General features: G+C 40.0%; 1 protein-coding gene across 1 annotated transcript; it reads right to left on the bottom strand.

Annotated features, from left to right (window-relative positions):
* Positions 1-1,841: 1,841 nt before the first annotated feature.
* LOC131243735 (serine/arginine-rich SC35-like splicing factor SCL30) lies at positions 1,842-14,754 on the bottom strand. The gene is made up of 10 exons (XM_058243270.1): positions 14,598-14,754; positions 14,403-14,455; positions 10,234-10,395; positions 9,262-9,339; positions 8,042-8,206; positions 7,842-7,882; positions 3,624-3,708; positions 3,309-3,494; positions 2,178-2,316; positions 1,842-2,085 (listed from the first exon to the last, which is right to left on the bottom strand). The coding sequence occupies exons 3-9, from the start codon at positions 10,386-10,388 to the stop codon at positions 2,193-2,195; spliced, it is 834 nt and encodes a 277-aa protein (XP_058099253.1). The 5' UTR covers positions 10,389-10,395; positions 14,403-14,455; positions 14,598-14,754; the 3' UTR covers positions 1,842-2,085; positions 2,178-2,192.
* Positions 14,755-15,597: the final 843 nt, after the last annotated feature.

Genomic DNA, 15,597 nt, shown 5'->3' on the forward strand with positions numbered 1-15,597 from the left:
ACAAACCCAGTCAACTGCCCAGTCAGGGGCCTTTTTAGTAATAAGAAACAAGACAGCCTTTGAGAATCAAACCTGTATCAATGCACTGTAAGGCAAAATTGTTACTAGAGCTGTACATGAGTCGAACCGAATTGAGCTAGGCACGGCACGGCTCGGCTCGGCTCGGTCCTTGAGCCTGTTTGGCCGGCTCAGTTCAGGCCAGTTCGAGCCTGTGCGGCATTTTCTCAAACACATAGAATGCATCTTCAATTTCTCAAAAAATGTAAAATAATAACAACATTTTTACAAGTATTTTATCAAACACTTGGAGAGTAGCATCAGAATTAAACACCCAGCGTATCCATTCCTTCCTCGCCAACATTTGTTGAGTCATTTCATCAAACACTCGGTGAGCAGCATCCATATCAAAATAACCAATTCACCAAACTGATTCAATCTGAGTCGGTTCAAGTTGAGGTTCAATCCGAGTCGAGTCGAGCTTGGGAAAGCTCGAACTCAGCTCGAAAATATTCAAGCTCCAAAAACCAGCTTCATTCCGTCCAAATCCAATTTCGAGCCGAGGCGAGTCAAGCTTTTCCGAGTCGAATCGAGCAAGCTGACTGAGCTAACTCGATTCGTGTACAGCTCTAGCTGTTACCAACGTTCAACAAACTTTTACGTTGATAAATTTATGTAAGTTTTAAATATTTATTCACACAGTTTGTATTATCCCATTATATTGTAATATTGAGTCAAGTCAATTTAAGATTGGATTCAAGTCATCCGAGTTGACACGACCTGACTAGACACAAAAGTCGAATTTTTTGGGTTCTCGGGTTTCCGAACTATGATGGGGGCACCCGCCATTAGTTATGTATAGAGCTCACTGTGGTGTTTATATGCCATTGAATACCATTCATCATTATGCACATGGGCCACGTGGCATGAATTTACCCTATTCCCAGAGCTGCAGTCGATATTTCATACGAGCATATAGGCTGTAAATGGGGTGTGGACTAGTGCTGCTACTTGGTGTTTGGTTTATCAATCCAAACCTGATTGAGAGGAGCTGAGTACATGTCAGGTTGGGTCCAGTTATCAGGCACACTGAGAAAGATGCAGCACTAGTAGAAGATGCTGCCCAGCCACAAATCCAATCCATGCAGCGAAAATCAATTAGTAGTAGGAACTCAGATTGGGAAAGGTGGGTCAAGCATGGGGAATGCGTGCATGCATTGCTATGGACTGCTGAGCTGTGCATGGTGCATGGTCACTTGGTAACGGATTTCTTTTTTTCTTTTAATGTCCACAAAATCATGGTCCATGGGACCTCAATAACAATGACAGACCCCATTGTAATCAGATTCATTCATTCACATGGGTACAACCGTAGATTGCTTATATCGGCTGTACCAATACGACTGATATTGGTCGATAGAAAGCTGTTACAGGCCTTCTGTTTTTTTTTTCTGTTACTTGACCAGTATGACAAATATGGTTACAATAGGGCTAACAGGCCAATATCAAGATCCAATCGAATACAGCAACTTGGTAGCTGACATTCAAAACAAAGCTTGTACCTGGAGCGATCCACCTAATGAACAGCTTCAACCTATCAATGCAACCTCATATGGGGGGTACACAGACACAGAATTAACAGTAGGTCATCCATGGCAGGCACTGGTTCCATGTGCATATTTGTGTCCAGTGTCCATTAATCTACCTATGAAAAACCCCAATCAATCAAAAAGATATCACGAGAGCCTCACCCTCAAAACTTGCAAGTGCAATTTCGAGCCCAGGTGTCCGGCAATTCACTCGACTAGTAATCACAATCCAATTCAACAGTGTAGCCAAACAAATCCAAAAAGGATTAAGCCATATTGCATAACATTCTTTAGAAAAAAAAAAAAAAAAAGTTTCACTTGCTAGAGAGGAGGAAAGTCATTCAAGTTCGGGAGTGTTAGTTTGCAGGCAAACACATGTTTTTTGGGGCTACAAGAATAGTTTCATAATTCTGATTGGAGTTCCTACTTTCCCTACCACATTTTTTCTTATCTCTAATAACCAAAAAAGAACACACGGCGTGATAAACCTTCATCCCATCTGCAAGACATACGAACACAGATGGAACATTTAAACATTGATTTCGGGTGGTGATAAAAGATAACAAACAAGGCAGAGGAATGTCCAGATACCTTGCAGCTTGTCCATCACCTGCTGTGCCTGGGTGACACGTCAGCAGACCTCGAACGCGATCCCGATGGCGACCTTGAGCCACGCCCTGGTGATCTCCAACGGCCACGTGTATCCTCTCCGTCATATGCAGGACCCCTCCTGCCAACACCATCATTCCATAAATAGAAAAATGCATTGCATTATAATAAATAAGGGTTTCTACCTACTGACATAATCTACTTTGGGGGTGAGGGGGTAATATAGAAATGACCCACTCGTAGTGAAACTCCTCCCAGTTGGCCCAGTCTGACTCAGAGTTTGCATGGTAATCATCTGGACACTTTACAAGACATGTCTGACCAAACAGACAAGTGTCATATCAGGAACCATCTCAAATGAGATTTTTTTTCTAACCTTTTGTTGGATTTTGACCAAAACAGTTCAGGGAGGCCAGACCAGTACATGGATGCAACTTGGGTTCAGCGGGTGGTACCTTAACAACTCGGCTGCAGAGCAGTTACCCGAATCCATGATTTTGTTTTCCTTTACCAAATGCTAAGATACATGACATTTACACATTACAAAATACAGGAATTAGAAAACCCTCAAGCACAGCGACAAAAAACTAGAGGGACCCACTGTCTGGAGACTGCTAATCAACAAGACCAAACCTGTGTCTTGATCACAGAACCATGGACAATCTGTCGAAGTCTGGACCCAAGGATCAAATAATTTCTTAGAGTTCACAAACGATGACAGAAATGAAGAGCCCAAAACTACATGAATTAATTGCCACACGTGAAACAACTTTCACCAGTAAGTGCAAGGAATCCTGACTAGATAGTTTGTATTCTCACTGGTCTTGGAAGCTATCAGTACCTTTCTAGTTCAGGATACTTGCACATGCAGGCCATGGCAAATGAATAGCAGGAATTAAAATTGAAGGCCACAACAAAATTTCGAGGTCTGTATCAAGTGAGAAGCTTCTTCACTCTTTCAATCCCATTGTTGTAGAGAGAGAGAGAGAGAGAGAGATTAAAAGATAGAACAATCATCTGATAATGTGTGGTTTTTGTTTTTTTCTAGAAAATAGCACTGTGGCTAAAGAATCATGAATCAGGGGCTTGTGAAATGTGGATATTTTAACTTACTCGACGTAGCCATTCTCAGCTTCAGCTCGGTTAGCGTTGTCGTAACCTGGAGAGTACGATCTTCTACGGACATGATCCTCCTCTCGTCCTTGGACATGATCCCGCGGGGATCGGGAATGGCCTCCTTGCCTTCTCCCCGGGGAAACATAGAGCTCAGCTCGGCGTCTTGGAGCCGGAGAGTAGGACCTGGCAAATCAACATAGCAAATTAGCCTCTTCTTGGCAATTCCAAATGGCCTTTAAAACAGCATAAGATTCTAGCATGCTTCTGGCACACCTGTCTCTTCAACTAAATTTTAGAGCAATTGCAGCTTACCTTGATCGGTGTCGAACTCGTGAACTTGAAGGGTAGCGAGGAGAGCGTGAACGAGACACCGAACGAGATCGAGAACGAGAGCGCCCTGTATGTAGAACATTAGTCACATAGGAAGTCCCAAGCAGACAAGTCTCAGACTAGATAGTCACAAAGATGCAGATCTATTTTGTATTATTATACTTTGGAAAGAAGCCAATGGTGTGCTAGATTCAAAACAAACTGCATATATGCTGCAAAGTCACAACCATGTAGAGTTCCACCCAGCAGCATGGGTTCAAATTAAGGCTCATATAGTAATCATCATCATAGCCTTGTCTCAGCTATTCTGGATCGGCTTTCTCATAATTGCTAGGCAAAAGTTCGACTAACCACCTAACATTGACCCTCCTTTACACAGGCTACCACATTGAGGCCAAGCTGTGATATTCTTTTTAATAAATAACTAGTAGGAGAAACAAAGGGGGTATAACAGAGAAAACATTGAAATAAAACAATCACAACGAAATCTATTAGCAGAAATGTAAACCAACAAACTGTCAATTAAGGTAGCAACAAGAATCACAGGCAACAATCGTTTCAAGAAGAGTAGCTTGTATGGAAGTTACAATGAGCAACCACTGCTCTCTAAACAACTTTGAAAACCTCAAGAAAATAACAAACGGATAAGGAACCACAGGATTACTGATTCTTTGTCATGTGGGCAATGGTAAAAACTAGAGAATGTGGGAGTCCATGGGAATCATATCTTCAACACCAAGAGATTGAGAACAAAAGGTGAGAATTTATCAGGGATTTTTTTTTTTTTTTTGGGGGAATGAATCCTTGTCAGACTTTCCTGCAGGACCTCCCGTACAGTGTAGCAATAGATAGGCATGGTTCATTTGCGCCCAGGAAACCACATTTTTTATGGTACCACAAACGAAGAAAGGCATGAGAGAAAAGCACGTCAGCTAGTGATTGTGAAGCCCCACGATGCGGACATCACGCGCACACGCACACCTCCCCTACACACGTACGCAAGGAGGAAAACCCCACCGTCGATCTGGATCGATGACGACGTCCAGGGAGGTCCTCCTAGCTAGAGGACTGCGTTTTGGTCCTTTGGAGTAGACCCGATCGTCATATGAATCCCACCATAGGTTCTCATGATCATGGCCCACTATTCTACACGATCTGGTACTTTGAGTTTGATTATTTTTGTTATTAGGAACATCATGGATGGTTTAGATTGCTTTAATTAGTTGTTAATTGTGGTTACTTCATCTCTAGGTAATAGGTTGCACACATGACGCGAGTTTTGGGGTATAGAGTTTTGTTATAAATAAGCACCCCTAGTAGGTTGTTTTTCTCATTGATGATTGAATAAAAAAATACTGCGTTTTGCTTCTCTAAATTCTTTGAGTTATGAAATCTTAATTTGGTAAGAAACCATACCTTCTTCGAAGGGCTAGCTACCGTAGTGCGAAGCCGCGCCCATCTCCCATATACAACCTTCACGCTTCAAACCCACCCTTTTTTGGCAGCCGATCTATCTTCTTCAGCTAACTTGCAGAATCAGGCCCACAGGGGGCAGAAACTTCATCGAAGCACCGCGCACAGACCAATCGTCGTGAAACTTGGGGATTTTGTGCTCCACCCCCGACCGACCAAGGCCAAGTTGGCCTTTTTCTGATTAATGGGCCCCACACACGTGCGGGACACCACCAGCGCACATGCATCAGGCGGGTTTGCTGTCCACACGTGCGGAATCGGTTCCAGGTTCTCTCTTTCCTCTCCTTCACTCCTCCCTCACCTGATTTTCCTAACCCTAACCCTAGATTGTTCTAAATCCCTATTTTCATGCTCTTTTTTAAAACCCTAGGGTTTCTCGAATTGAAATCTGTGAATCCCTTGGATTGGAAAATATTCTTATGCATGTGTGGATGAATCTATTATCCTTTGATCATTGTTTGGTCTATAATTTTTAATCGATCTAGTCCTAACATGTGTAGGCTTAGACTCTTATAGATCCCCTATGTTGAATGCTTGACTTTATGTGGGATGTGGAGTTTTTGTGAGTGTTTCTAATTTAGTATGATCTTAAGCCTGAATTTTTGCATATCGTGTTTAATTTCCATGTCCTACATCACCCCAAGGGATGCCAAAGGCATTTGCCCTTCCATCGCAAGGATAGAGAGAGAGAGGCAAAGCTTTTGAGGTCGCCATGTCATCAAACAGTTGAATAATAAAAAGATGTGGACTTCATTGAATTGATCGGGTTGCGTAATGTAGGAACAAGATTCAAATCTCTCGGTCTTTTGGAATATCTCAGCTACGTATATGATTGCACTTTCACTTGACACCTATCGTCATAATAAACGGTCATCACCTTGTGACCTTATCTTGGCTGGGATACCGAAGGCATGGGAGATATGAGTATTAACTAATGAACGTAAGGCCTTGTTTCTTGCTTGGACGGAACACCAACGGCCACTACCCTTCCCCCTCCCTTTGATAGATAGAGAGGGAGAATTTGGTATGCCATTGAATAGATGAACAATGAGAAAAGATTGTAAGTCCTCATTGAATAGATCAGGTCATGTAAGAACATGGTTCAAATCTGTCTGTTAGAATGCCTTAGTTGCAAACTTCACTCTGCTTCCAATTAACACTAATGAAAATAAAAAACATGTCATCTCGCTGTGATCTTATCTTGGATTATCAACACTTCTGTTGCTCCATCCTGTACGAGTAGAGAACCCATCATTGTCTCAATTGTGCTACTAGAAACTCAGCCCAATGAAACATTTCAAGCCAAATCTTTTAGGAGCCATCCAATTGTTCGAATCCATCATGGATTGCTTATGGTTCTATAAAATCACTTTCATTAAAGAATCCTGACCATTCCATGTATGGTATGGAAAATGGACATCTATAAAATAATAATAATAATAAATTAATCACGATGACAACTTATGCTGGAACCTCCCTATCACGAATTGCTTGTGGTTCTAAAGCATTGCGTTATCAGTGAATCCTAACCATTCTATCCATTGCATAAAAAACAGGTATCTACAAAAAATAAGGCCAACTCATAAAAACCATGCCTATAATTTTATTTTTTTAAAAAAAAAAATGGCCAACTCATGAATACCATTCTATCCATGGCATAAAGACCAATTATCTACCAGAAAAATAGCCAATTATGAATGCATAAGATTCCCTCCACTCCTTGTAGGCTGAAACATCCTCATCATGGATTACTTATTGTCCAAAAGAATTACTCTTATCTGAGAATCCTAACCATTACATCCACAGCTTGGAAACAAGATGGTTATACAAACTAAGGCCAAATTGTGAATAGCCAACTTATCAATAGATAAGTTTCCCTCCTTCCCACCATTTCACTATCCATTTGCATATTTGCCCAGCCAACTACCTATGTATGTATCAACCTAACTATCTATGTTTTTTCATTTTTTTATTTTTTTTTAAACCATTACTATACCTCTTTACATACATACATATGCATGCACGAATGCATGTATATGAGAACTGACACCGACATGTCCAATGTATAACACAATTCTAACCTGCACAGATGTTGGTTCCCGACACGAAATGAATATCACCTCTTAAAAGTCAGGCGGATCCAATTATTTGGTATCAGGTAAGCCCAAGCATAGGTATATGGATATAGCTACTCATATTTTGTTAGGGTTTTCTTTTCTTTTCCTCTGATGGGGGTAATGAACTACAGAAAAGATTACAATAACGACAAAAAATATTACAATTTGAACAAATTCTCCACGAGGTAGGAAAGCCTGATGACAATCTCTATAGCAAGGGCAACAGCATCACTATTAGCATCTGACAAAATGTTTAATTTCAACACAAAGTCCCTAGTTTTTGGTTAGGTAATTTTATACAAAGCCTGGAACCATAGATGTGAAAATATAAGTACACAATCTTTAAGTACTATATTGGTTGGTGAAGTATATAATTATTTTTTTTTTTTGTAAATTACTGGAATGGATATAAAAAAATTAAAAAAATTTATGAATTGTGGATATCACTAGAAACACACAAGTGTGTGGGAGAGAGAGAGAGAGAGAGAGAGAGAGTGTGTGTGTGTGTGTGTGTGTGTTTTGTTTGGGGGGATTACCCATTTAGCATCAATAATGATCACAAAACAATAAAAACAACATCAACTGTTTAAACAATTCAACAAGGGGTTACCATAATAGGAAGATCGTCGTCCATCATAGCTTGAAGGCCCCCTGTACAAAAATAATAATCAGAAGAGCATAAATCACTCAGTGGTTACAATTATAAATTACTTGGATAAATTAACATCAGAAGAGAATAAAATGTCTTAAGAATAGGCTAGCACCTCGTGAAAAATTCCAGAAAGATGACAGTCAAACCATTGAACATACCTAACCCTAGCTCTGGTGCGCATTTCCTCAGGCCTTTTTCTGGTCTCTGCAGCAACAACAACAGTTATCTCCCTTCCACCAAATAGTTGCCGATTCATGTGATACTGAGCCTCTGAGGCATCATGTGGATCGACAAACTGCACAAATGCAAATCCTCGAGGTTCCCTGCAGGGAGATTTATCAAAGCTTCACACTGTAAAAATCAGGAAAGAACACTGGCACCAATGGAATGAAGACGAGCAAGTCCGGAGAGGGATTCACAAACCACAGCAGCATACTAAGTTTCTGTCAGAACCTCGTCACTTAGTATGCCCCCCTACATTCCTGACGCGACCTATATAATCAGCCTTAACAGCACTTCCTTGAAAGAAGTGAAGTGCGCAGTTAATGTAAAAGCAGCTAGCAGTCAAAGCTTTGGTGGCTGACCTTTCTTCTACAGTCATTATGCACGGCAACTTCAAAAAATGCATGAAACTTCAAATTCTTCACATGCTTGTAAAAATATGAAGCACTCGAAACTTGCCCCAAACTTATCTTCTCATGCAACTCACTTTGATTGATCAACTTCTATCTTCTCATCATCAAACTTCTATTGAGGTGAATTATATAATTTCTCTTCACACAGGAACATCTTCATTAGAGTATTGACTCTACATCCTCGAAGAAACCAATATGTTAGGCAATGCTAAACAGTGGCCTTCGTCAGACGCTGGGCTTGTTTTAACTTCAAACCAAAACACTCCCTGACAACCAGTTCAAAAAGCAGCTCACTATAAATGCAAAGGAATGGATGTCATAGCAAAAGCAGAATTACCTCCCTGGAAACAACTCCTCTCTACTGACCCACCCTAATCAAATTACCCGAGGAAAATGCTAGATAAAGCAAGCAACTGTTAAAAGAGATTGTGGTCACATTAAGTTCTGCAAAGGAACTATCTTTCGATAATATCAGTTTGAGATGGGGTTAAGCCAGATAATGTTATAGGAGTTCGTTATCAATTTTTTGTACAAGAATGGTGATCCCATTTTAACCCACACCTTTTTAAAGAACATTTAAAGTATTGGAAGAAAAAGGGATGCATATCAGATCCAGTAAAAAAGAAAGAAAGAATTGAATCAGTTTTGAAAGAATTGAATCAGTTTTGGTATAAACGGCAAATAGCAAGAGCAACAACCATCAATCCTTAGGAATCATAATCATTCAGGCGCCAAAATCTTACCCTGTGTAATAGTCCTTTGGTATATACACATCTCTTACTGGCCCAAATCTTTCAAATGGAACTCGAAGGTCCTCTGGTCTGTGGATACCCATAAAATAAATAAATAAATAAATAAATCAGAAAAACTGCTCCATAGACATGCCAAAATACTAATAGTAACAATAGTATATAAAACAAAATTTGAAATTGCCTTCACAGACAAATCTTCAAGATGCAACCACAAAAATTGAGAATTAAGAATAATGCTATGACATAAATAAGCTTATTTTGGCCAAAAAATCAAGTAGCATGGGAATAAAAATGTCCAGAATAATCTGGGTGACCAATCCCCTCTTTGGGGATCAACTAAAGAATCAGGATAAGCGGACTATGACACCTCTTTCGAAAAATTTTAAAAAATAAAAATAAAAATAAATTGAGAAAAGCATAGGATGATGCATGCACCCATTGGGGAACTAGTAAACTTCACTTTTCCTATTACTTCTACAACTACACAAATAAATATGCTAATATATGAATTTTTTTTCTTGCGACTCAAATGTAAAAACTTGGCAATTACATGGCTAGCTAGCCATGGAAAGCTTTATCTGCAGGTGATCTCATCAGCTTCAGCAACACCTAGGTATAGTTGCATGAAGTTTGAAGAGAAGCTGCAATAGCATTTAAGTGTGAAACTAGGGAAGACATCGGTTTCAAAATGTTAGCAAGGATGCAGGAGTGGGAGCGAAGTCTGAGACAAGATTCAAAGCAGAAGCACCTGGGGAGGAGGTTTGTGCAATTGGCTTATACAACCAGGCAATCACCTAAAGCTGTGGAAAACCACCTAGGAATATAAAGTAGACAACAGACCGTGTTCTGGTCACCTAAGTGATTGCCAAGGGGGGTCGGGAGATCACCTTGACTATTAAACAAGGAACTTATCTATCACCCTTGTCAAAGATGATTTTTTGAATAACTCATTTCTATAATTACCTGCAGTTCAGAGGAATGTTCCGAACCAACAAACTCCCGTTATTTGGCTCCTTGCGCCCACCATACCCTCCGTATCCCCTCCTAGGGGGGCTTCTTCCTCTACCACCATATCCCCTCCTTGGAGGACTGTAGTACGGTGGGCTGTATCTCCTCATGATAGTGCTGGAACAACGCAAATACCATATTAAATACAGAATTGCCTAGATTTTTGAATAGCATACAGAGGTAAGATCAACCAGATATATTAACCCATCCAGAACAAGTAATGCAGATTAAAAGAAGTCATCCAAGGATATATGACAAATGGAACTGTCTATTAGTCATAGTTTAGATTCCTCAACTGATACAACAGGCCTGACCCAAACTAATCCAGATTTCTGCCCTTAGATACGATACATGCATATATCCACCCAAGACAGGTATCATATCAGAAAACTTTCTCAACATTAGAGATTACGCACCACATTATCCAACACGAGGAATTCTGTATCAGGAGCTAACCAATATGTGCTCCACTAAGATTTTGAACCTTGCCATTGATTGTTCTAAAGGCATTCACAATAAGAGTTCTGATATAGCAATTCGTATTTTTAGATTTATCATAATCAGCTAAGAGGAAGATTCTACTGAACAATTGACAATGCAGGCAGTTGCTGATTATTCTAGATTAGTAAAAGCTTGATCTCAATCTCCTCAGAAGACTGTTACTTTCCAATGTGAAGCAAGATTTCTGACATCAAACTGCAGAGTTACCATACATGACAGATCTTCTACCAGAAACGTACAAGGAATAGTAATAAAGAAATAAGAAAAAAATGGAAGGGGCTAATGCTGCAGAACTATTATATATAAAAGAACTTGAAAGCAATTATGACATGGTAAACAAATAATAAGATATTTGTATAGAAAGAAGAACTGGAAATTATTTTTTGAAAGGCAATGAATTTTACTATAGAAGAAAATTGTTTTTTTAAGAAGAAAATACCTGTAATGAAGGAACTATTAAAAGCAACATCAAGACAGAAGGATATATGATGAAAAGTCATCAGCATTGGTAGCTTAAACTGAACATCCAAACATTAATACCATGCTCTCATAATTCCTTCAATTTCATCTCTGCTGCACCCAGTGAAGACGCACAAACTTGAAGCCAACACAATTAACACCATGGCAAATCTATTACTAACTGTCCTGTTATTCGCATCCTTCCATATTGTCCGCATTCCAGAGAGAAGAGTTAATCTCCCCATAGGCCCTCTGGAATCAAAGAGATCCCTGTCACCATCACCCAGGTCAACCCAAAGAGGCTCGGAAAATCTTCATTCTCCTCGAGCCTCTTTTTACCCAAACCATCTGACCTCCGACAGCAAAATAAATTTGGGAAACCAAGATTCCTTTAACAGGAGCTATCTCATACAACAGAGGCTAAATAAAAGACAATGGCAGGTTATAGCACATCAAATCTCCTCTCAGAATTGTCTTCTCAAACCGTCCATGATACAAAAGGTCCCCCCTTTAAGAAGATACCTTTTTTTTTCCAAACCACACACTGCTTTCAGTAAACCTAACACACTCTGAATCAAAGTGGCCATAGTGAACCACCCCCCTTCCCTCACCCCATATTTATTCTATATACCATACTTCCTCATAACTCCTTCCTCAACCCCAATTATCCAGCTATTTTCACAATAACTCAAGATTCATGAATTCCAGCGATTTGATCCCCACCCCTCCTTGCTCCCACATTTTGCAAACCTCTCACCCATTCTAACAAATGAAACTTATGTCTTTGATATGCACCCTTGCAAGGAAAATCCCTGATCATCCTCTCCAACCCATTTATCACATTTATAGGGAATTGGAACTTGGAAGAGGAGATAAAATAGATAGGCATTTTTGGGATTACCAATTTGATCAACAATTCTCCCCTGAAAGATAAAATATCAGCTTTTCCACACGGAGTTTCTTATCAACCCATTCCACAAATGCATCCAATACACGTTTTGACAGCATTACCATACACATAGGCAAGCATGGATAGTTCTAAGGGGGACAAAAGGTGTGGAAGAGAGTTTAAATAGTAAATAGGATGCAGCATAGCACCCAACCCTCTGAAATGTGTAGCGTAAGCTAAACACTGCATCTAGATTTTTAATTAAAATAATAGAAAGAATATGGTAAATGGCAAAAATAAAAATAGAAAAAATATAACAACAAAAATATAATGATTTACATAATTGTTCTTTGAAGATCACGTAGGTTTCACTAAACAAATCAAAATACTTCTTGTTTGAAGTTTTAGTGAAAAAAGAAACCACAACAAGTATCACTAAATGACAATGTTCTTCTTATTTGAAGTTTTATTGTAAAAGTTATGCAGCAAAGAGAAGAAAGGCTTGACTTTTTGTTTGAAGTTTTAGCGAAAAAAGAAACCACAGGTCCACAACAAGTATCAATAAATCAACATACTTCTTGTTTGATGTTTTAGGGGGTGTTTGATTTCCTATTTACTCGTGTAAATAGAGGTAAATAAATGTAAAGAAATCATCATTATTTACAGCATGAAATATAGCCCGCCGCCCTTGTCACATTCACACTTGATTGACTTTGTAGTGATACCGAGGTGGAATTTTTTTTAAAAAGATGGGCCCACCGTGATACGTGTCTGATCCATGCCGTCCATCCATTGTAACAGCTCATTTTAGCGATGGAGCCCAAAATTGAGGTACATCAAAAGCGCAAGTGGACCACATCGCGAGAAACAGGGGGATTTAAACGGCTACCATTGAAAACTTCCCGTGGGCCATAGAAGTTTTGGATCATGCTGATATTTGCGTTCTTCCTCCATCCATGTCTGTGTGACCATATTAACAGGTTGGATCACAGATACACATCACTGCTACACCCACAAATGGTCTCCCTTTCAACGGTGGATGTCTTTATCCCCCTCCTGTTCTGAGGTCCATTTGAACTTATAATCTACCTAAATTTTTTAGTTCATACCCTAAATTGACATGATAAAATGGATGATGTGGATTAGACACATACATCACGATTGGACCCATGGATTTCATCCACGCATGCTTGTCAGTTTTTTAAAAAGGCAACCCAAAAATTGAGGTGCAATTGCGAGGAGGAATTACTCTTTTTCAAACAGGATGAAATGATGATTATTACGTATTTACCACTGGTAAATAGGAAAACAAACACCCCCTTAGTGTAAAAGTTATGCAGCAAAAGAGATAAAAGGGGTGAAAGAAGAATAAGGAGAAAAAAAAAATGAAAGACAAGAACAGATGGACCTAAACTTGCTCTGATGCCAAAATAATGCAAAGACACTCACAAAACAGAGACTAACTGCGAAATCATGAAGCTATAATGCTTTTCAACAGACCTCTAATCGTTCAATAGAGTTACATAAGAAAAGACTACTATCATAAAGTGTATTCATGGGTATGGTTATGAGCCAAATTTATGGAGGTATATACATACTTTCCTTTTCTCTGACAAGACTAGACTGTCCAAAAAATATAGAAGGCGAATATTAAGACTTCTTAGCTGGATTCCCTAAGATACTAGAGAAAGCAAATAAAGAACGACTCCTAAAATTAGAAATCTTCTAAAACAAATCCATGCATATGAAAAGCTACACAGATTAGGAACTATTTCCACGGGCGACCCCTTCTTGCGTAGCTATGTGCCATAAGCACGTGTGGAGTCGGATATGGATTGCATTGCCCCTTAAGCAAATAGGCAGTCGAGCAACCTCCTAACATGTAAATGAAAAACGTGCATTCAGACCAAGAACTTCCAAAATTTTCGATCTTCATAAAACTAAAGATTGGGCAGGCCCACGCGGGAGGCATCAGCTTCCACTTGTGGTTCGGCGGGGCAAACCCCACAGAACCAAGAACCTTGAAAACAAGAAGCCGGGTGCCAGGCCCACCAAATCTCAGTGTTTTGAGAATTTTCTCCAAAGATCCTTGCCCAAACGCAGCCTTAGGTATCTCTCTTTTTTTCCGACAAATCTTTGAGATAGCAGATTACGCAAACAACATTACTTGATCTTGTAAATAGAGAAATAAGACCCTGAATAAATGCCTGCACAAAATTCAAGAAGCCGAAATTGCATAGAGCAACGGCGAGAAGGGGAAAACCCTAGATCGTACCTGAGAATCTGAGATTTACGGAAATTGAAAGCCTTCTACTTCTATCGGCGTTCCTGGAAAGAGATGAAAGAGATAGATTTAATTAGGTATCTGCCGATTATTTAGCATTGGAATGGATGAAATTAGTGTTAGTGTCTCTACCGAATTTCCAGCATTAAAACGGAAGAAATTAGGGTTAGGGTTAGGGTTTTTTACCTGGCGGAGAGAGGAGAGATCAGTCGCTGTTGGAACTGATGACGCTGGAAAAGAGGAGAAAAATCTTGCTTACGGGGTGTAATAACGAGCGAGAGAGTTTTTCGTAGAGATTTGCAAAACCCTAGAAACGCTTGCTCCCGACTGAAACTCGCGTCCGAATGCCTTATATAAACCGTGTGTGACGTACTCGAGGCGCCGATCTGAAATTTATATACTCGGGTTCTCGTTTCCGGCTACAGGGGCCGATGGTTAAGTAATGGTTAAGTAATCACGACCGTTGATATGATGGGCCCAAGGTGGACGGACTGTTCACCAAGACTCGCCCAAAATGGAAGATTCAAAATGGTCCATTCCCGGTGACGCCGACAAACGAGACCGTACGTTAGTTTATTTTTGGGGGGAGCGAGGATCAAATAATATGTGAGGCATCTAAGGGCCACCTACCATGTGGATGGGATCATATGATCCAGGTAGATTTCGAACGGACGCGGAAGTTCATGCGCAAGGATGCTGGGTGGGGCCACCGTGCTGTTTGTGAGAAATCCACTCAGTCCATCCGTTTTTCGAGATCATTTTAAGACATTTAAAAGAAAGATGAGGTGGATCCAACACTAAAATGGGCCACACGAGAGGAAAGAGTAGGAATTCAGTGAGCACCGTTGAAACAATCTTATGACCATAAAAGTTTTCTATTAGGCTTTTTGTTTTATGTTTTCACTTCATCCCAGTGGGATTGACCTTATAAACCGTTTGGATGGCATATAAACATCAAGGTGGAGCCCAAGAATATTTAAATGGTAGGAATCTCTTTCCCCAATTTTCCCTCTCGTGTGACCGATTTGAGCTCTATATCCACCTCATTTCTTTTAGAGTGTCTTAAAACAAGCTCTAAAAACGGATGGACGGGGTGGATTCCTCGCAAACATCACGATGAGCCCCACCCACAAATCCGCCACCATTTCGAACCTATTGCCAAACAAAATAGGGGTGACAGGATGGG

The sequence above is a fragment of the Magnolia sinica genome, chromosome 4 (genome assembly GCF_029962835.1).
Source record: "Magnolia sinica isolate HGM2019 chromosome 4, MsV1, whole genome shotgun sequence".
NCBI lineage: Eukaryota > Viridiplantae > Streptophyta > Magnoliopsida > Magnoliales > Magnoliaceae > Magnolia > Magnolia sinica.